This window comes from Patella vulgata, chromosome 8 (genome assembly GCF_932274485.2).
Source record: "Patella vulgata chromosome 8, xgPatVulg1.2, whole genome shotgun sequence".
In the NCBI taxonomy this organism is placed as follows: Eukaryota; Metazoa; Mollusca; class Gastropoda; family Patellidae; genus Patella; species Patella vulgata.
In genome coordinates, this window is record NC_065886.2 from 30,967,758 (window position 1) to 30,989,795 (window position 22,038).

The following is a 22,038-nucleotide window of genomic DNA, read 5'->3' on the forward strand; positions in this document are numbered from 1 at the left end:
GCTAATTATACGGTAATATATTTTCTAGGTGTGTGACCATGGTGACGACAGTAAATCTTTAAAACTGGGTGATTTTGGTCTGGCTACAGTTGTTGATGACGTCATGTATACAGTTTGTGGAACACCAACTTATGTTGCGCCTGAAATATTAGCTGAATCAGGGTTAGTTTATATAAATATTAACTGAATCAGGGATAGTTTATAGAATAATTATAAACCAGTAGGTCTCGGGTTCAAACCGGTCTAGGTTATAAAATATTTAGTGGCATGACGCTGGCTTACTAACCAAGAGGTTAAATCTTGTATTTGCTGAGTAAGTGCCGTGGGTATTTCCAGTCTAGAGTATTCACCTTGTCCTTGACGAAGGGCTTTTCCAGGAAAAGTTCTCTAGTTGTTAGGATGGAACGAAAACAACCTTATGCCTTGACAACACATTACGTCCCCTGAGAGGGAAAAGGTCGTAAGTGACATTTTTCACTTTTCGAGAAAATCGAGTTTAAAGGTTTGAAAATGGTCCTGTAAAATTGTTTATTTATTGTTTTTTCTAATATTTTGTACAGTATGTTATGATTGGGAATAGCTAGAAATACAATATAAAGTTTTCAGTTATCAGGTGTGGTAACTCGGAAAAGTCACTTACGACCACTTTCTACTCTCTACCTATAACCAAAGATACATACTTATTGCTGTTTACGACCTTATGTGATTTTGCCATGGGGTGGAAGTTATATTGGTCTTACGGGTACGCTTTGGATCTTAAGGTCTGTAATTGAGTTAAGTGGCATGGTTAACAGTATGGTAGCCTGCTCAATCTCGTTGGGTTTTCTCCGACTTTCTATCATTGATACAGATCCCTACGCGCAAGCAAATTATTGAAGTAAAATTATGGCCTAGTTTGTGTTCAGTGGATGTTATACCCCTCTCTAACCCCAGGCCCCTCTTCCCTCTATCCCTCACGCTATCTTGATACCTTTATCTGGCTCTCGCGCGCACCCTCCCTGTCAAGCCTCACGGTATCGTACAACCTTCTCTCTATCTCACTCTCTTCACCTCTCTATCTCGCCCACTTGTTATCTCGCTCTAGTCCCCACTCTCCCTTGCTGTGCCCCCCCTCTGCTCTCCCTTCTCTATCGCTACTCCCTACCCTTGCTAGCTCCCTCCCTACTACCCTCAGCCTTTAGCTCATTCTCTCTCTCGATCTCTTTTATCCTTCTCACAGTAGATTGATAGTATCATCACATCGCAGGCTTATCACTATCTCTCTCTACCCCCCCCACCCCCTCCGCCCCTCACCCACTAGATTGCTCTCCTCATATCGATAGTTCTCTTTAGACCCCGCCCCATCTCTCCATCTCTAGCCCTCGCCTTCTATCTCGCTATCTTCCTAGGTCTCTATCTCACGCGCTCTAGCTTTCTATCTAGCTCACGCCCTCTCTCCCGATCTTTCTTGCTCTTTCTCTAGTTCTTTATCTTGTGGATTCTCTCTCTTTCTATCTCTCTCTAATAGTCTAAGCTTACTCTCTAGCTCTCGCCCTTCTCTCTAGTTTGTTCTCCCTCGAGGTCAAGCTCTCCCTCACATCTTTCTTTTGCGAGCTAACTCCCTAACCCCCCCCCCCCCCCCCCTTAGCTTGTTCTCTGTAGCCCCACCCCCGCCCTTCTCTCTCTCTCTCTTCTCGAGGGACAAGTCTCATCCCTTGGCAGCCAACTCTCTAGCGCTTTTTGACCTCCCCACTCGCCCTCTAGCTATCTCTCTCCCTCTAGCTCCTCCCCCCCTTACCGATAACTCTCTTAAGTCCCTCCCTCACTAGCCCATTCTGTAGCTCTCACTTTCCGTGTCGCTATCTCTCTAGGTCTCTCTCTATCTTACGCTCTCTAGCTCTCACCATCTCTCTCTTTCTCTAGCTCTTTCCATCTTGTTTCTTATCTTTCTCAGGGTGTGTGTGTGTGTGGGTGGGGGGGGGGGGGGTGGATGGCCGAACGGTTAGCATGTGCGCGCTGTATCATAAGGTCTGTCACTGAAACAACTGGCGTAATTTCGATTCCCCGGTTGTACGTAACAAGGAGTATGATTGCCTGTCCAACCTCGTGGGTTTTCCCCGGGTCCTCCGGTTTCCCCACTGATAAAAGACCACTACGCGCAAGCGAATTATTGAAGTAAAATTGAACCAAGTGGACGTTAATCCCCATCTCTCTCTCTCTACTCTTAAGCTCGCTCTCTAGCTCTTGTCCTCTCACTATAGCCCTCGTCCTCTCTAGTTCGCTCTCTCTAGCCTTCGCTCCCGCTAGCTCTCTGTCCCTAGCCCGCCTCTCTAGCTACCCCCCCCCCCATCTCCCTCTCGATAGCCCTGTCTCTCTCTAAGTTACAATGTGGATCTCTCTTTCTCGCTCTCAGCCCCCACCCCCTCTCTCTCTCTCTCTACTCCACTCTTAAGCTCGCTCTCTAGCTCTTGTCCTCTCTCTATCTAGCCCTCGTCCTCTCTAGTTCGCTCTCTCTAGCCCTCACTCCCGCTAGTTCTCTGTCCCTAGCCCACCTCTTTAACTACCCCCCCCCCCCCCTCTAGCTCTCTATAGCCCTATCTTTAAGTTACAATGTGGATCTCTCTTACTCTCTTTCTCGCTCTCAGACCCCCCACCCACCCATCACTCCTTCTCTCTCTCTCTCTCTCAAGGGGCGTCTCATTGCATCACAACCCTCTCTCTATCCCTCTCTAGTTCCCATTCGCTCTAGTGTGTACGCATACCGTACTACAGTCCATTGAAACGGCGAACGTGGGGTATTAAAAGCGTCTCTTACATGCAGTATCGCAAAAAGGCCCCCCTACAGCCCCGTTCTTTGTGTAGTCTACTGTGAAAAAAAAACACAACACAATTTATATCGAAAAAACAATCACTGTTTTGTACACATATAGCACGACGTTTCGACAAGTATCCCCTTATTGTTATCAAGCACAAAACGACAACGATAAGAGGATACTTGTCGAAACGTCGTGCTGTGTGTACAGACCAGTGATTATTTTTTCCATATAAATTGTATTGTGTTTTTTAATGTGCCCAATCAAGGATTAAAGTCTACTGCGGGTTGATCAATTTTAAACACTACTATCGCAAAATGAAATGTACACAGGCTTTTGTGGGAAAGCCAGAAAGAAGTTTGCCAGAAAGAAGTTGCTACTGCACATATTTAAATGTCACTTACGACCTTGTTACACTGCCATCAGTGTACTTACTACCTTTCTCCGGTGACATCTTGGTAAAGTTTTCCACTTACTACCTAATATTAATTACCCATATTGTAGTTTGTATCATTGCAATTGTCACCATTGTTTGTTATAACCTGGAGGGGTCAATTTATAAAGTTTTGGTGCAAAAATATCAAATTTGCCTGTTTTGTCACTTGCGACCTTTTACCTCTCAGGGGACGATATTTAGAGGTAATTTAAAATCGAAATAATTGTAGGTTGCAGTGCGGCTGTTTGATCACAATTCCTCTTATAGCACACCGCATGCAGTGCATAAAATTAGGACTTTAAACTCCTACAGCCTGATCATATAGAAATGAAAGTGTCTTACATTCGTCTCTTCGATTTTCCGGCGTGGTTTTCCCTTGTCAGTGGTGCAGAACAGTGGCCCTGGCAAGGGACAACGTATAGTCGTTCGGATGGGGCGAAAACTTGAGGTCCCGTATACACATTGACTTGCACGTAAAGGCCCGATCCCACTGTGCTTACGGATGCAAAGAAGATGTAAAACGGGGAAAAAACGTGCCCTCGTTTGAAAACGCCATGCATCCGTTGTGTACTCATTGCATACGTGTTTCATACGCTCTATCCATCGAGCATCCGTTCACTTTGATTTCATCCGCGCAAAAAGTTTTGAGCTGCTCAAAACTTTTATAACGGATGAACTTTCTGCCGTGTACGATGTAAATGCGCGTAATACACGAGCACTAAACGTTCCATGTCCGTTATCATCCGTTAAACGTCCACTGTATCCTCTCTGCATCCTCTGAGCATCCTCGCAGCTCACATCCGCTCCAGCTGAAAACGGAAAGAGGGAGGAAAGATAAGGTACATGGAACGTCTATACATCGTTAGTAGCACGGAAATAGAAAGGGTGTAAGCGTATGCATCTCGTATATAAGGTTTTCAAAACGGACAAAGCGTTTGTATCTGGGATGTATCTGGTATATTGAAGGATGTCTGGAATTTGCCTAACCCATTCGGAGCTGTCATCCACTTCCATCCGCTTTCATCCGCTACATACTTCACACGTTCGTTCTTTTCCGTTCTGTTTTCACAAATTTTCGTCAATTTTGTCCATTTCTGGAGCGGATGAAAACGGATGGAGCCACCCCCGAAAGTTTGCTCGTCCGCTGTGTCCTTTTTGCATACGTTTTGTGTCCATCGGCCACTGGGAACGGGCCTTAAAATAACCATTAGCAGTTGGAATTCGATACGATATAAGAGTAGACTGTAGTGCCGCTTTACGAGCAAAATTTCCCTCATAGCACACTGTATGGTGTATGCCCGTTTTCATTAGCCCAGTCGGGGCTGAACAGTAGGACGCTAAACCCCAGTTCTTTTGTTTGTTCTGTCTTACATTCACTGATATTCGTCGGCACTGGAGAATAGGCGACAAATAATTATTGTAGTCATAAACTTCATTGTATGTTTTATCTTTATTTTATCTAGATATGGTTTAAAGATTGACGTCTGGTCAGCTGGTGTTATTACCTATATATTGTTATGTGGATTCCCGCCTTTTTTCAGGTAGCTACTAATACAGTTTTATAATATGTTTATGTGCACGTTCTCGCGGTGGTTGTGTAGTTATAGAGCCCAAAATGTAATGGCATGGACCGAGATGACAGCTTCTCCACCTACACCTTCGCCTTTAACGTGTGACTATTGAAATAAAATAAAAATACTACCATTTGTTAATCTGAGAGGGACCAAAATATAAAGTTGATAAAAGAGATACTAACATGATTCAATTTTACTTCAATGATTCGCTTGCGGTAGGGGTCTTTAGCAGTGGGGGGAAACTGGAGGACCCGGAGAAAACCCACGAGGTTGGACAGGCGACCCTACTCCTTGACACGTACAAGCGGGGATCAAAACCACCCAACTTGATTCAATGACAGACCTCATGATCCAACGTGCAAGCATTAACCATTCGGCCACCCAACCCCTAAAGTTAATAAGACGTTAAACCCCAAACCCCTTTTTCTAAGGATAACGTGGGTAACGTGGTAATGTTCGACTTTCACGAAAATTTACTCTCTGCCAAGAATTACGTGTTAAAAAAAAACACTTCACGCGGATGATTGATGACAGGCTTCGTGATGGCTTGTTAGTCGGGATTCCCCAGCTTGGCAATGGTATAGGAAATGAAAATGAAATGAAATGGGGTTTAACGTCCTACTGTTCTGCTCCTAAACTGGGCTAATGAAGACAGGCATACGCCATACATTGTGCTATGAGGGAAATTTTGCCCGGGATCCGGCGCTACGGCCTACTCTTATATCGAATTCCAACTGCCAAGGGATCTTTTACGTGCACGCCAATATGTACACGGGACCTCGGTTTTTAGTCTCATCCGAACGACTAGACAGCTGTCCTTGTCAGGCCCTCCGTCCTGCATCACTGACAAGGGGGAAACCACGCCGGAAAATCTGGATGAACTTTCTCGGCCAATGCAGGGATCGAACACCCGACCTCCAGGCTAGCGAACCAGCGTCTTACCCACTTAGCCACATGATCCCCCCAATGGTATAGGATGTAGGAATGTCGTCTAGTGGTTCGGATGGGAGGAAAACCGAGGTGCCGTGTACACATTGGTGTGCACCCATTACAGTTGGAATTCGGTGGAAGAGTAAGCGAAAACGCAGCGATCCGCGCAAAATTTCCCTAATTGCACACTGTATGCCCGTGTTCATTATTCTGGTGGGTGGCGAAAAGTAGTGTCGTTCATTATAAATATAAATTTGGATATTTTATGTGGTGGAAATCAGACTCATGGCGTTCTTACCTGGCAACCGACATTCTTGCATTTACAGTTATCATTTTTTATTTTATAAAGTGCTAAAGATAACCAAGAAGAACTCTTTGACAAAATTCTAGAAGGAAAATTTGAATTTAAACAACCATATTGGGATGACGTATCAGAATCGGCTAAAGTAAGTATACATGTATTTGTGAAAGTGATACCTTCTGCTAATTTACATTGCATTATTTTTTTGTAAGAACTAAATCTGCCTATTGAAGTTCTTTTTTCTGGCTTCAAATGTTATCTAAGTTATTGATTAGACATTTGTTCGAGATTTAAAAATGGATATTCGGGAAGTAGTCTTTGTTGCCAAGTACCGTTGCTACGATAATAATCGATCTACGCTATATCTCCAAACGGCCATAACTTCGCCCTGAATAAAGTAATCTATTTTTGAACAATTATAGCGGGACGGTCAGCTTTTTATCTATATCGTACATAATGCATTTTTAAATAATTCCATTAAAATCATTGTTTATCTGCAATTTCACAACTTGGGACTCGCTCAAATCGGCCGAGAGATGTCCATGGACAGGTCATATAAAGCAACTTGTTCAATCAATTATGGAGTTTATTTCGTGACAAATGTGGTTCAGGATTCGATCAAGGTGTTGGTCGGGATTTTCCGGTGTGGTTTCCCACTGTCGGTGGTACGGCGTGCAAGTAAAAGAACCCTTGACAGAATTCTAAAGAAGAGTAAGCCCTAGTACCTCTGTCCACGCAAACTTTAGCTCATACTCATAGTCCACTGTATGGCGTATAGTTATACGGTATACCCGTCTTCGTTAGCCCAGCCGGTGCAGAAAAGTAGGACGTTAAACCCTCATCTCATTTCATTTTATTGTGGGATTCGGTTATTTTTTCAATGAATTGTGACCTCTTTGTTGACTTAAAATCAATAATTGTTCAGAATTATTTTAGGTTAAACCTTAAGACGTTTCAATAATGATATACTGCAGAACAACAAGACGTTAAACCCAATTTCATTCATGTTTTTGTTATTTTAGGACTTGATAACAAATATGTTAGTAGTGGATCCTGATCAAAGATTTACAGCAGAACAGGTGCTCACTCATCCATGGGTAGCGGTTAGTATACAATATTTATATCATAATATACCTGACGAGCGTTTTGTTCACACAATAATAATTACTCTCAAATAACCACAGATTCCGTGAATTCGTTTTATCTAATATTATTGTCTTTAATAGCGGTGCTTCAATTGTACCAATATTAGAGACCCGAATTTTTTACAATTATTTATAATTTATTAAAATCTGAATTGTTTATATTTTTTAAAAACAGAATTGTTTATTTTTCTTATAAACAGATTTTTTTTTTTTTTTTTTTTTTTTTTAAAAACATAATTTTATTTTAGTCTTGATTATGCAATAGAAATTTCAAATTTTTGAAATATTTTACAGTCTGACACAGCACGTGATGAAGATATCCATGACAACATAGCTAAGACATTAAACAACCATTTTGAACAGAAGACCAAAAGAAAACCAGACACTGCTGGCATTAGGCTTATTACCGTAAGTTTTCTGTATATCATTTCATTGGGTGGTCGATCGTATGGTCTCATTGAGTCAAGTGGCGTGGTTTCGATCCCAAGCTTGTGCGTGACAAAGAGTAGGATGTCTGTGTAATCTCGTGGGTTTTCTCTGGGTTCTCCGCCCCCCCCCCATATTGCTAACGACCCCTACACACAAGCGAATTATAGAAATAAACTGAACCATTAAGTCTCGAAATGACCTAGTTTGTGTCAAGTGGACGTTAATTTCATTTTAACACTGGGCACACTGAATAAGTTACAAGTTACCAGGGAGTCAAGGGTTCGATACCGGTGTTGACCGAGACAGTTCCCAGTGTTTTCCAGCTAGACGTGACGTGGTGCCCCCCCCCCCCCGCCCTTGTCACTGGTGCAGCATGGAGGCCCTAGTTAGGCACAGTTTATAATTGTTCGGATGGAGGGAAAAACCGAGGTCATGTGTACATATTGGCGTGTAAGTAAAAGAACCCTTTATATGAGACGACTGCACACTGCATGGCGTTTATCCGTCTTCATTTACCCAGTCGGAGCAGAAAAGTAGGACGTTAATCCCTATTTTACTTCTTTTTATTTCATTTTCCTGTCTGGTAACTCTGGTTGCCTTTGTCAGAGATAGTCATATATTTAACAATAAATATGTCTTTTTATTTTCAGTCGACAGCGTTAGATAAAGGATCGCGATATTTCCAGGGAAGAGGGGGAGCAACGTTTACTCTACATGCACGTGGCAATAGCTGTCATTCAGACGACGAAGATGAAATATTTTAAATTGGCGTCATCCTCACCCCACATTTTGTCAACAAATCAATGAGTGAACGGAACCAAAGTTTTAACGACCGTGTGTCGCAACATTTATCCTCGCAAAAACCGAGAAAGACTAAATCATCGGGACTTGCGATGACAGATAACTGAAATCATTAAACAAAAATTTGCCATGGCAGTGCTGAAAGTCAACTAATTTAAGGGCGATCTATGACATGGACAACTGGAGGCTGCATGTTCGGTTCAATTAATTTATGGGCGTTTCTGGATAGTACTGGGTGGGCCTACAATCTGCAAGAAATGACTCAAATTGAAGACTTGAACAGTTTTTGTAATTTTTCAAATCGGGTTGCATTTTTTGGATGGAACGCCTGTTGGGCACATGGAGCGGTATTCGCGACATATGCAAACTATAATTTATCATTTTTATAAGTGTAAATAGTCAATTTACTTTATGTAAGTAAGAAGTTGTATCTCTTGAAATAATCATATTAGCATATTACTAGTTTTAATAATTATGACGTAAATTGCGCTCGAGAGGGGCAAACAATATGATTAGTTGTTCCAGATCACGGCTCTTGGTGGTTACCTTGGCACAATGCCGTAAGTCAGAAGCACGTGCAACCTAACCGCAGAAAGAAAATATTACCCAATTTTGAATCTCTATCTGTCTATTTCAACGTTTTTCTTGTAGAAACAGGGTACAATTTATTTTTGGGTTGTTTCCATGTTATTTAGTAAGTGAGGTGGAAATACGCAGAACACAATTCTACGGAATACAATTATTAATGAGTATCTTTAGGATTCTCGAGTCATTAGCAAGCAAATGGTAGAATTAGATTAGAGTTTATTGCTGAGTGTCGTTTACACTAGGATTCTCTAAGCTTTTATCAACCCCATCATTGCTTGATATAGACTAGAGAATAGGCCTACTTTTGAAACATCGCTCAGAATTGTGTCGTGTGTAATTTAGCTAGGCCTTTGTTTATATATTTATTATATCATCGTCATCCCTTGTCTTTATATGTATGTCTTATTTGAATACCTCATTTTGGAAGTTTAAAACTTGAAATAGAATCTCAAGGCTTCTGAGAGGAGATGCGTCACGTGGTTTCCTCTTGACAGCAAGAAAACATCCGCGCTTAAATTAGCCCCGATCTGATATTCTGTATAATAAAGCGCATTGTACATAAACCCCAATTACAAAAATTTATATTAATTAATATTGTACATATTTTCTTATTTATTTATAAACCGGATACCGTATTCGATAGAATGAGCGCGCATCCATCATTTAATATCTCGAAAAAAGCTCCTGTTCGTTGATTTTCGGTCATATGTTACACATCAGCCTAGCTGTATATCTATCCATCTTGTCTGACAGAGGCAAGGATATTCAAATAAAACACCATTTAACAGTGTGGTTGTCACTGTTCCATTCACGGGGAAGATACATAGTGGATACCGTGGATGGAAAACTGTGGGTTTTTTCAAATTCCAATTTTTCTGGGATTTCGGGATCGATTATTCGATCGAATACGGTATATTTAGTAAATGGCATAGTTTTAAGCTTGAGTATGTTAATTTATAATTAACCTTTGAGGAATATTATAATATGTATATTTTCTCGTAAGCCGATCTTTTCAACTATCTGTACTGTTATGTAGACTTATTTGTAGGCTATCAGAATTTTACATAATTTGTCAACTTTCTAGATATATTTGGTGCCTTTTTGCTGTATTTTAACGCCAACGCTGTCAACATTTCTAATTGTTTGGGGTTAATGTTTTTATCAAATCAGTCATTATATATATTTATCATTATTTATTGTCTGTTGTAAGAGCATAATTTATAAAGCTTAGTTTTATATGCAAGTATTCTATAGGCACCAGCTTAAACTGGGCGCTTGCACCCCCCCCCCCCAACACTCATTCATTTCACAGAGCTATTTTGACTTCTATAAAGTCGGAAAAGTACTAGTGACGTTGGAGTGAATCTGGTGTATTAGAGCGGATCACCCAGTCTTAAGAGGCGTTTACACGACACAACTTACTCATACAACCGTCGCATGCAAAATATAGCAAGGCTGTTGACACGAGATAGGCCTATAATGGTTATATACGTTGTATGGCAAAATGACGCCAAACCCTCGTGCGCGTGCTGCATAATTTGATCGTTTGAAGAAGAATGTTTAAAAAGTGTTATTTGATGTCGGCGGCCCTACAAAATTCGTGGATACAGGACGTCGAAGCTAACACAAATTGGCAGGAAAACTGGTTGCTAAGTCAGATATGACATCGTCTAATATAACGCAATTTGATTGGCTATTGCATCAGTCCGTCAGAAGAGAATACAACCGGCCCATACAAGGAGCAGCAGTGGATATTCGCCAAGCTGCTACTATCATTGGTGCGGGTTAATGAGCTCGCAATATTAACTTTTAATTAAACTCTAGAACATTTTTTGGAAGGATTAGAATAATAAATAAAGGTGTTTGATGTATATCTAGATAAAAAACATTTCCCATTTAGTGTAAATCACGTTACAACGTCTTATAAATGTGAACAATAAACGCACCATGAAGCCTCGTGATCCGGCGTCACCTATATAGAAGGCATACTTGAACGTAAAACGGTCAGTCATTTTATGTGGTAACAGACGTTACATTAGGCTTTCGCAATAAATCTGTGAAACTGATTGGGTTATTTCGTGTAAATGCCACTTAACTCCATCCCCTGCCGTTTCGGACCTATATATAATAGCACTGTGACGTAGGAACAAGTCTGGCGTTATTTAGAGCAGACTGTCCAGTCTAGGTCGTCAAAATACAATAAATTTATATAATATGTTGAAAAGATTCAGAATGTTGTTGCTTATACTGTATCGGCGAAAGCATTAATAATAAAAAATATAAGCCGTAGCCATTGATTTGTTTTATAGGTTGGGGGCAGGTGTGAATAATGGTGTACACATTCATGATTTAGTGTGTATTGGTTTACACATTCATGATTTACTGTGTAATGGAGTACACATTCATGATTTACTGTGTATTGGTTTACACATTCATGATTAACTGTTTAATGGTTTACACATTCATGATTTACTGTTTAATGGACTACCATACATGAATTACTGTCATTTTATTTACGAAATAATGATTTACTGTTCTTGCATTCATTAGAGGTCTAATATATGGTACAATTTTACTTTCAACAGTTAACATGCATGTAGGGGTCACTAACAGTGGAAGGAACCTACAAGGTTAGACATGTGACACCATAGACACCCATACAAGCCTAGAATCAAACCCAATCCACTCATTCCATGACAGATCTTATACGATCTACAGAACACTGTTAGACCTCTACAACCCCTTCCTCCAAACAGAACAATATCTTCATGACCACTCGGCAACCCAATTCCTCATATTAATAATTTTTATTCAAAGAATATAAATGTTGTACATGAGAATAGGAATGATATCATATGTGTGTTGGTCCTTGATCGGTTTACGGCACCTCGTATTACCCAATAACTTCAAAATTCAGAACCACAAAATAACAATTTAGTTAAACAAGCTTCTGTTTTCTGCCAAAGTCGGAGTTAACGCTCACTTGCGAGAAGGGACATAACTCGTGTATGTGATTTGTGTTCATAAAACCATAATGTATGCTTTCATTGTCTTTTCGAGTAGATTATCCCATAAACACCTCAAGCGGCATGATGTGTTTTCATCCCATATCCGATATTATAATCTCACCCTCCCACCTGGTATTTCCATTTTATACCAGTATAGAAGGTAATCGGCGGATTGGGACCATATTCTTGGCCAATTCTGATCATAAGACTCATTCGGATCATTATTTGAATGAGGAGGGTGTTATTTGGGTGTTAATAGGTAATTCGATGCGTCGATCATTAATATTATGAGTGATAATGCCATTAATAAAACAATAAAACAAGTTGATAACACTACCTATAACAGATCATAGAACTAGAATACTAACGGGATAGCCCCGATTTCTTTCTTTTTTACATAACACAATAGCCAAACATAACACAATTTGTGCCAGGCATTTTATTTGGGTCAGTAGAAACCTGAAGTAAGTTGTGCTGATTCTCTGGGTCAGAGACCGCAGGCTACTGGATCTTGACCGATCTGTAGAATATCTGTCAGTGTTTATACCCACAATTCTAACCCTAACCCTTCAGAATAGTTTTAGCCACAATCAACCGTTGTTACAGCTTCAATTTGTACGTTTGACATGTAATTTATAAACCTAACCCGAACCCTAACCCTAGAGAAGATATTCTCCAGATGACACAAAGATCTAGTATTATTCTCAGAGACCAGCCTTTAATATAAAGTAGTGACGTCACACAGTGGGTGCTCCACTTAGTAGTCTAGTTCTATGCATAGATTAAGCTAAATACTGGCCCCCAGTTCACAAATCATTCTCAGACTTAAGTTAAGAATTTACTCAAAATTGTTAACATATAGTCCTTTATAAAACTTGTGTTATTTTAATGTATCAAATACATCAATAAGAGACTATGTGTAAGGTATTGTGTTTCTGGATCAAAGATATTTCTCATAAACAGTGATTGAAAGTTGAGTAAATTCTTAAGTCTGAGAATGCTTTGTGAACTCAGGGCCTGGATAAATCTTATATTTTTCTTTTACAATGATTCAAACTGGGATTAATAAATCATAGATTAACATTAGGATACATGAAATGAAATGGGGATTAGGGTTTACTTTTCTGCACAAACAGAGCATAAGGCTTATGGGAGGTTGGTCATGTATGGGTCAAGTGAAATAAATGAAATGAAATGGAGTATAACATCCTACTTTTCTGCACAAACTGAGGATAAGACTTATGGAAGGTTGGTCATTGTATGGGTTAAGTGAAATAAATGAAATGAAATGGGGTTTAACATCCTACTTTTCTGCACCAACAGATTAATGAACAGGTAGCTAAATTCAAAGTAACTGCACATCACTTCAACTTGTCTAATATATTGGATGGGAGAGAGAGAGAGAAATAGGGTTTAACGTCCACTCGACACAAAGTAGTCATTTCGGAACTAACATATGGTTCAATTTATTTTAAAAATTTGAGTGTGTGTAGGGGTCTTTAGCAGTGGGAGGCAACTGGAGGACCAAGACAAAACACATGAGGTTGGAAAGTCGACCCTACTCCTTGTCACGTACAAGTGGGGAATCAAATCCATGACACTTGACCAAATGACAGACCTTCTGATTCAACACGCCCGATAGCACACGTTGGCCATTCCCCCCACCCCCAGACACCTATTTTGGAGATGGAAATTGCGTTTAATGTCCATTCATTAGTCATTTCGGGACTAACATAGGTACAATTATGTTCCCATAATTTGCTTGCGTGTAGAGATCTTTAGCAGTAGGAGTAAACCAAACAGACCATCTTCATTAGACCAGTAAATGCAAAAAAGTTGAAGATTAATCCACACCTCAGCCTACATGTATATGGGTTGTCTAAATACTGTTTTGGAACGTTTATTATCTCAATTGGTCATGTTTGTAATACGGATTTCTATTATTTACAAAGTTGATAATATCAATTGAAAGGTGACAGCCATACATCTAGAGTTTATAATAGGAAATACTAAATGACAACAGCTTGTTCAAACATACCACATTCACATGTATCCAACTCTCACTTGTCTGTTTTGTTAATTGAAAGAGACACCACCTTATTTATTGTCTCTTACTTTTTGATCGGCTTGTATTAAGGCTATTCTCGCATTCACTTGTTTTGCTCTCAATCGACTCCAAATCACATGATCTGAGAGACCCAAAATCTGTGCAGCATTGAGAGCGGCTGCTTCTGTTGAAATGACTGTACCACAACCGAGACCTAAAATATCAAATAAAAATTTATTACAAGACAAATACTTGGTTATCAACATCCCACTCCCAAAACCATGTCAAAAAATCTGATTAAATTTATAATTAATGAAAAGGCACAACTTATATATTAGGTTTCATTAAGATATCTATATGCAATATACTCCTGAACCAAAAGGAAGAACAGACGGACACAGGCCAGTTTATAATAGTTCAATAATAGATAATGAAAAATTAATATATTGAAAATTTTATCCAAATTACTTTAATCTGAGCAAGTTATCGGAGTTGGAAGTTCAGACAAGATATAACAAAGATTGTCTCTCAATTATCCCTTTTAAAATTAAATTATTTCCATCCATTTAATCTCTGCCATTTGACAATTTAGATAGTTGATTATAGGCTTGACTGGCCAATGAATATCTAAATAATAGTTTATATAACATTTGAAGCCCAAAGAAAAACCAGCAATGAAAGATTTAGCTCTTACACAATGCATCTTTAACAATAAGCTTAAGTTGAAACATATCTGAAACGAGGTAGAAAATATGTTACCTGAAGGAAGACGAAGAGATGACCAAACATCTTGAGCTGCCCAGTCGGCACTAACAGGTGGACAGTTGATTACAGGCCAGGTGGTGTTACCAGCTAAAACGGGACCTAAACCATTACTACGTCCAGCTACTGCGATCAATACTGTAGGTATACCCTCACCTGGACAATAATTAAAACACAAATCAAATGGGGTTTAACATCATCTGTGCTTGATTATAATAAAGGGGGTTGGGTGGCCAAATGGTTGACACATGCACATTGCATCATAAGGTCTGACATTGAGCCAAGTGGCATGGTTTCTATTCTCCGCTTGTACGTGACAAGGAGTAGGGTCGACTTTCAAACTTCATGGGTTTTCTTTGGGTTCTCCGGTTTTCCCTCACTACTAAAGACCCCGAGCAAATTAATTGAACCATATATTAGTCCCAAAATGACCTAGCTTGTGTCGATTGGGCATTTAATCCCATTTCTCTCTCTCAAAGAGAGATGATATGAGGTGTTCTGGAAAAACATGACATTACCATCACCTCGCAACTTGACTCAATGACAGACCATTCGGCCACCTCACTACCGGGGTTAATAAAGTATGTAAAAATTAACACGAGAGCTTTGCTACCAACCTTCATATTCACTGAGTATTTGCAGTGTATCCTTGGAACCCTTGTGAGCAGACGACACCCTCAATTCACACGGCACACCAAAACTTTTACAATAATCTCGTATCTTTTCACAGTGTGCTGTGTCTGACGGGGATCCCATTAACACAACAGCTCGACTGGATGGCTTGGGGATCAATTTCTGTAGAAAAAAAAGATATAAATAAACCGAATCAAACAAGATACTGAAATGAAATGGACCTATTTCTCTTCACCAACCAGGCTAATGAAGACGGGCTTACGCCACGCAGTGTGCAGGGACAGTTGCCCAGACAGAGACGTTTCCATCTACTTATTACTCATAAGGGATCTTTTACGTGCACGATAGCTCCCAACGAGATAAGCCCTGTTGTGTTTAACGTCCACTCGACACAAACTATGTCATTTCAGGTCTAACATTTTTCAATTTTATTTTATAAATTCGCTTGCACACTGCAGCCCTAGCAGTGGCAGGAAACCGAAGAAAACTCATGAGGTTGGACCCCACTCCCCGTCACAAACAAGCGAAGAATCAAAACCACACCACCTGACTCAGTGTCCCAACTTTATGATCTACAGCGCAAACATTAAATAATGCAGCCACCCAACTCTGACTATAGGGAAGAGAAAGATACTCTGTTAAAATAAGTTAACAAGCCTAGATACCTCTACTCGTTCTGCTACCCACTGAAAATTTCTCTTGACAGTTTCAAGACCTTCTGATGTCACATCCTTCAGTTGTCTGTAGACTTCTTTATCTTTCATTAGCCTACTGTCACCCGCTGGCCACAATCTCCACGAATCGCTATCAATAAGATCACCCACAACCAATTCTCCTGAAACAATTAATGATCACTTGTAGACATATGGGGAGGGTAACTTAACAGCCATTAGCCAGTCAGATCTTCCATTGATCTACTGTCACCTGGTGGCCACAATCTCCACAAATCACTATCTATAAGATTACCCACAGTCAATTCTCCCGTAATAATCATTAATACATGGAGACATTTGGTGAGGATAACAGAACAGCCATGAGAGAGTTAGATTTTCCATTGATCTACTGTCACCCGCTGGTCACACAATCCACAAATCACTATCTATAAGATTACCCACAAGTCCACAACCAATGTCTAATTTTTCTAGAGCTGGGCAATATTTTGGTTTTTCAATATAAAACCAAAATAGAAATAAAAACTGTCAAAAATACTATCTTCAGAAAAATATCGAAAAACCGAACATTCTGGTTTTGATTTTTCTGGATGATATTTTCTGAAAATATATCGTCTTTTTTTTGTTATTTACGATATTTTATTGTTTAATGATAAATTAATAGCAAAAAAAACTGTTATTAGCTCCTATAAAAAGATGCAGGGCCGATAGAACAACACAAACTGTATGCCTCTATCACAAGTAAATAATCTAATAAAATCAAATATCTTAAGTAATGTATTGCAAGTTGAAATTTAAATATAAACAAACATTTATAGAAATTCTTTGTATAGATTATTAAATTTTGTTTGTAAATATGGCACTGTATTTTTGATTAATTTTTTAATAATATTGACCACAAAGTTTAAAGTGAATCCGGCAGTAGGTATGTGCAATCTTTTATGAATGGTTATTTACACTTAAAAGGTGATAAAGTGAAATTATTGACATTTTATAGCTACATAGTGATTATATTATGATAATTTCTGAAAATATAGTGATAATTGTTTCCCAGGATATCGCCCAGCTCTAAATTTTTCATGTCTTAATCCACACTAAAATTTACTCAAACTGATTATCTAACACTAATATTTAATTAAGGAAACAGAACTAAAATATCAATGGTAGTTAATCTACCTGCTTTGGATTAATTCAAATAACGCCAATCAAAGAATTTTTAGGTGACACTGTCACTGGCTTGCTTAATGTGTCTTCAGAAGATGCTGAGGATTTCACAATTTTCAGTAGTTCAGTATATATTGTCAATATTTCCTTTTAAAGATTCATCTTTGACAATATTGTAGTTTGTAAGGGATTCAAAATCCCTCAAATGATGATCACCCGATATAGTAAACAGGACAAATTTTACCTGTGTCTACTCTTACTCCAAATTCTATTTTCATATCAATAAGACTGCAGTCTAATGACGCCCATGCTCGTTCTAATATCTCAAATACAGCAACAGTCATCTTGCCCATAATATTAATATCATCTTCTCCTATAACTCGGTTTCCTACTTTTATTTTAGCAGCTATACATTCTTCATGAGACCATTGGGGATCATGATTAGCATCATCCTAGAAAGATTTAAAAACATAACTTAAATCTGAACAATCACACCCCAATACCATAATAATCATTGTTTGAAATTCACTAGGGAGCCGCGGAGGTCCAGTTTGTAAGACGCTGGATCACTAACCATGAGCTTAAGAGTTTGATCCCTGTGTTGGTTGAGAAATTCCCAAGATTTTCCAGTGTTGTGTCCCTTGTCAGTGGTGCATGATGGAGGGCCTGGCAAGGACAGTGTCAGATGGGAAGAAAAACAGAGTAGGCCGTAGAGCTGTTGTCCAAGACAAAACACAACTAGATAATTTCAGTATGAACATGTGGTTAAGAAGGCAAGCCTACACCTTTGTAAACTAAGCAGGATGAACACAGCAGCTAATTCGCCCAAGCGGTCAACAAGGGTTGTCGCATAATTAATCTTTTTATATGTAATGGGGGGAATTTACAAGAGAATTTCGTACAGATCAGATTATAATTTTCGTCCTTTGATGGGTCACAAGGTGCTACAAACTGAAACAAGGACCTTAACTCTGGAAGTAATATACAAAAAATTGTTGCAATTCAACAGCCTTTATTGTTTTACTAATTTAAATAATGCATATAAATTTCATACAGATCGGATGATGACTTTTGTCGTTCAAGCGTTCACAAGGTGCAATAAAGTGAAACATGGGCCATAACTCCAGAAGAAATCAGCAGAAATTATTGAAATTGAATAGGTTTCTTCATCTCAGTAACGTAAACAACATATATCAATTTCAAAACAATCAGTTGATAAATTTACTCTGTAGAGTGTTAACAAGAAAGTGTGGACGACGGACAGACGGGCAGAGCTCGCGGCAATACATGTATATGACCACATTTCAATTTGGGCGTATAAAAATCAACATACATACCTTAAAGAAAGTTTCTAATTTAGGTGGAGAGAAGCGATATCCCTCCGGTACACCAGTGTGTCGTCTAATAAATGATCCAGTTGCTATTCGTCTCGTCACCCACTCTATGGGTATCATGACACATTTATACGCCAATAACGCTGTGTCCGAATGTTTACTAATAAAATGAGTTCGAATACCTGCAAAATAAACTCTACATTTAGACTGAAATTCAAAAACATTTTGTATGTTTAAAGGGTGTATGGCTCTATTCTTTGGAATCTTAAATGGGCCTAAAAGCACATATTAATGTAATAAGAATGCATAATGTGATTTATATTTAGTTTTGTAAAAAATCAATTTTGTTCGGTGAAATATCTGAACAGTCTAAATTGAACAGCAGTATCCCCAGTGATATCGTTCCATTCTACTCCACTATACCTTGGGTTCAATCACGGGGGGGGGGGGGGGGGGGAAACATAATCATTTATCCATTTTGATACTTGAGCTATTTTTATCGACCAATCGAATGGGCGAAGGGAAGTAACTCACATTTTTTTGCAATTAAGATTATTGTGGTGAACATAAACAATGACGCTAAGACTGGTATCTAAACAATTATTTGATTGGTTCGTAGAATCAACCTACCCTACAATCAAGGGCAGATAATTTGAATTTGTGAAAACCCATGCAAAGACTGGTTTTGGAGAGTTTCCATAAATCAATAGCAATATTGCTACTTTTAATGGGAGCCGCAGTGGCTTAGTGAGCAAGATGCTGGTTTGCTAACAAGGTGATCTCAGGTTCGCTCACATGGCAGAGAAATTTTTCAGGATTTTCCTGCATGTTTTCCCTTGTCAGTGGTGCAGGACGGAGGGCCTGGCAAGGACAGTATCTTGTCATTTGGGATGGGATAGAGAACTGAGGTCAGGCGTAAACATTTCGTGCATTAAAAGAACCATTGACCTTCTTCATAAGCCCAGTTGATGCAGAAAAGTAGGACTTTAATCCCTACTTCATAACACATTAAATTTCATTGAAACGGTGTTTAGAGGTTTTGGCTTACCTGCTTCCGCCAGAAGTTTGAAAACAGCGCATGTTGTACTGGTTGAAATGGCTGCCTTTCCTGCAAGTTCGTGTGATCTTGCTCCATCTCCAGCTGTAATCCGATCTTTAGACTGGAGGAGAACCCGACCTGGCTGATCAACTATATCATAAACTATCTTCGTCTTCCCCTCAATAACCTTTCCACCCAACTTTAGTTCTGTTAAAATTTTAAAATAAAAAATTAACAATTTACATAGACTCCCTTTCTCAAATTCACCAATATCCCCCCATTTAAAATAACAACTCTTCATCCAATTATCAGTGAGCATGCAGATCATCTATGCAGTAGCTATAATAAAAGATTTTTTTTTCGGTTGATTAACTTCTGAATTCTGCAAACACTTGTTATGTACCTGTCCTAGTAAAGATATCAATGTTAAAATTATATTTCGAATGTGTTAATAATCCAGTTCTATCATAATACGCAAAAGTGGTGGCAACATTGTCTTATATTAGTAAGTTTTATTTGACGTGTTGTAAATTGGTCTTGGCCATAACCCTAACTTGTTAATAAGTGACTTTGATACCTTGAACTACTAATATATTGGTTGCAGGCACAAAGTTTTCCCCAAAGGGTGCCACATATTTTTGCATTCAAGGACTGGGAACATTTACAAGATGCCAAGAAATATCAAAAGTAAACACCAATGAAGTAATTAACAGAAAAATCAAAATTTGATTGGCTAATTAAGCTATTGCGAACTTCCAATTGACAAAGCATGGACCTTATATAAGGTCCATGTAGAAAGAGAGGGTCATTTTGGGATAAAGATGAGGTAGAACAGATGACCCTACTCCTTTTCACAAACCGATGGGCAATCAAAACCACGCCACTTGACTCAAATTACTGACCATTCACTAGTTACTATACTTGTAACCAGTGATGGGATTTCAAAATTTTTGTTGTGTTTAACGTTACTATTGATACAGTCTAAGACTCCTTACACAAGTTCAAATAGGTTCAAACGCACAATTGTCAACACATATCATTACAGTTTGTATTGGAATAAGTAATTCTATGACAAATAGTGAAGATTGGACCACTAAAATAGTTACCGAACAGTTTTTCTTTGTGGTTATGCGTTCTACATTTGCATAGCGATGTTTCTTGTAATGAAATTTCGCGTAGCAGTTGGGTTTCATCAAATCATATAATTATGCGGTAAGGCTTCACCTTTATTTCAATGGGAATTGATTTATTATATGTTAAGCTATGTGCAGTACTGTTTTGGGTCAGTTTATGTGTAAATTAAGGGAGCTATAGGCCAGTAACCTTTTTGTAGTCATGCGCAAAGGAACTCTGTAGGACGAGCCACTACCGGAAGACATCAGTAGTGGAACCATTTCTAACCATTCACCACCCCACCCCACCTTTAAAAATAAATCCTACTACTAGTACTACTTTAAAAATAAATCCTACTACTAGTAGTAGGATTTATTTTTAAAGGTGGGGTGGTGAATGGTTAGAAATGGTTCCACTACTGATGTCTTCCGCCTTACTCCAGCCACAGTAGTGGCTCGGCCTACAGAGTTCCTTTGCGCAAGTATTTTAGTCAAATGACTACAAAAAGGTTACTGGCCTATAGCTCCCTTAATTTACACATAAACTGACCCAAAACAGTACTGCACATAGCTTAACATATAATAAATCAATTCCCATTGAATGAAAGTAGTAGTAGTAGTAGTACTACCTCTGCAAGTAGGCCAACAATGATTGAATGAATATAAATGTCATGTTGCAATAAATTGGGAGTGATTTGTCCATAAGTGTAAGCATACCTGAACCACGTGCAAATACCGTTGATGAACAAAATATTTAAAAGACTTATTTGATGAAAGATTAACAGATTAAAAACAAAATTCGCATTGCCGTGAACTTACGTGACCCTTGACCTGATCAGCTTGTTTCACGTTGCGACTCAAGAAGGGGTTCACGATTCGTGTCAAATCGAGTACGAGCACAAGTGAATATGTCAATAACAGAAAGAATCAAATAAGATCCCGATCGTGACAATCCTTTTTTCTCAACTATTAATATAATATGAACTAAATGTAATACCTTTCGCTTCCATGGTGTTTTTCTGGCGATGTTCTGGGGACGATTTTATTCAGAAACAACAAAATAGTGAGATTTCCCGCAAATGAATCTCAACACGTGGTGCGACGTTTAACGTCTAAAAAGATCCGCGACGATTAATAGTTCCCATGTATTTCTTATATCTCATTTCAAAAGTCAATCCACTCAAATTAAAGATATTCAAATTAAATTCTATATGAATCTGGAGCTTGATTTCTTGAAAATCAAGAATAAATTGTTTGTATTTAGGACGCGAA

At 38.9% G+C, this 22,038-nt stretch overlaps 2 protein-coding genes across 2 annotated transcripts in view; one reads left to right on the forward strand and one right to left on the reverse strand.

Annotated features, from left to right (window-relative positions):
- LOC126830186 (serine/threonine-protein kinase DCLK1) overlaps positions 1-11,278 on the forward strand; it is a 41,253-nt gene extending 29,975 nt beyond the window's left edge. The window contains exons 11-16 of the mRNA XM_050560510.2: positions 29-162; positions 4,692-4,769; positions 6,082-6,178; positions 7,056-7,136; positions 7,473-7,586; positions 8,258-11,278. Coding sequence (XP_050416467.1) covers positions 29-162; positions 4,692-4,769; positions 6,082-6,178; positions 7,056-7,136; positions 7,473-7,586; positions 8,258-8,371 — 618 coding nt within the window. The 3' untranslated portion in view covers positions 8,372-11,278. The remainder of the gene's footprint in view (positions 1-28; positions 163-4,691; positions 4,770-6,081; positions 6,179-7,055; positions 7,137-7,472; positions 7,587-8,257) is intronic.
- Positions 11,279-11,788: 510 nt separating this feature from the next.
- LOC126830190 (multifunctional protein ADE2) lies at positions 11,789-21,871 on the reverse strand. Its single transcript, XM_050560525.1, has 8 exons — positions 21,764-21,871; positions 19,664-19,861; positions 18,619-18,797; positions 17,526-17,733; positions 16,112-16,281; positions 15,431-15,608; positions 14,811-14,969; positions 11,789-14,265 (listed from the first exon to the last, which is right to left on the reverse strand). The coding sequence occupies exons 1-8, from the start codon at positions 21,774-21,776 to the stop codon at positions 14,102-14,104; spliced, it is 1,269 nt and encodes a 422-aa protein (XP_050416482.1). The 5' UTR covers positions 21,777-21,871; the 3' UTR covers positions 11,789-14,101.
- Between the last annotated feature and the right edge of the window lie 167 nt (positions 21,872-22,038).

Coding starts and splice junctions, on each gene's coding strand:
- LOC126830190 (XM_050560525.1), bottom strand. Junction 18,798..19,663: donor CAAACTTCTGGCGGAAGCAG/GTAAGCCAAAAC, acceptor TTTATTTTGCAG/GTATTCGAACTCATTTTATT. Junction 14,266..14,810: donor ATCTCTTCGTCTTCCTTCAG/GTAACATATTTT, acceptor TTGATATTTTAG/GTCTCGGTTGTGGTACAGTC.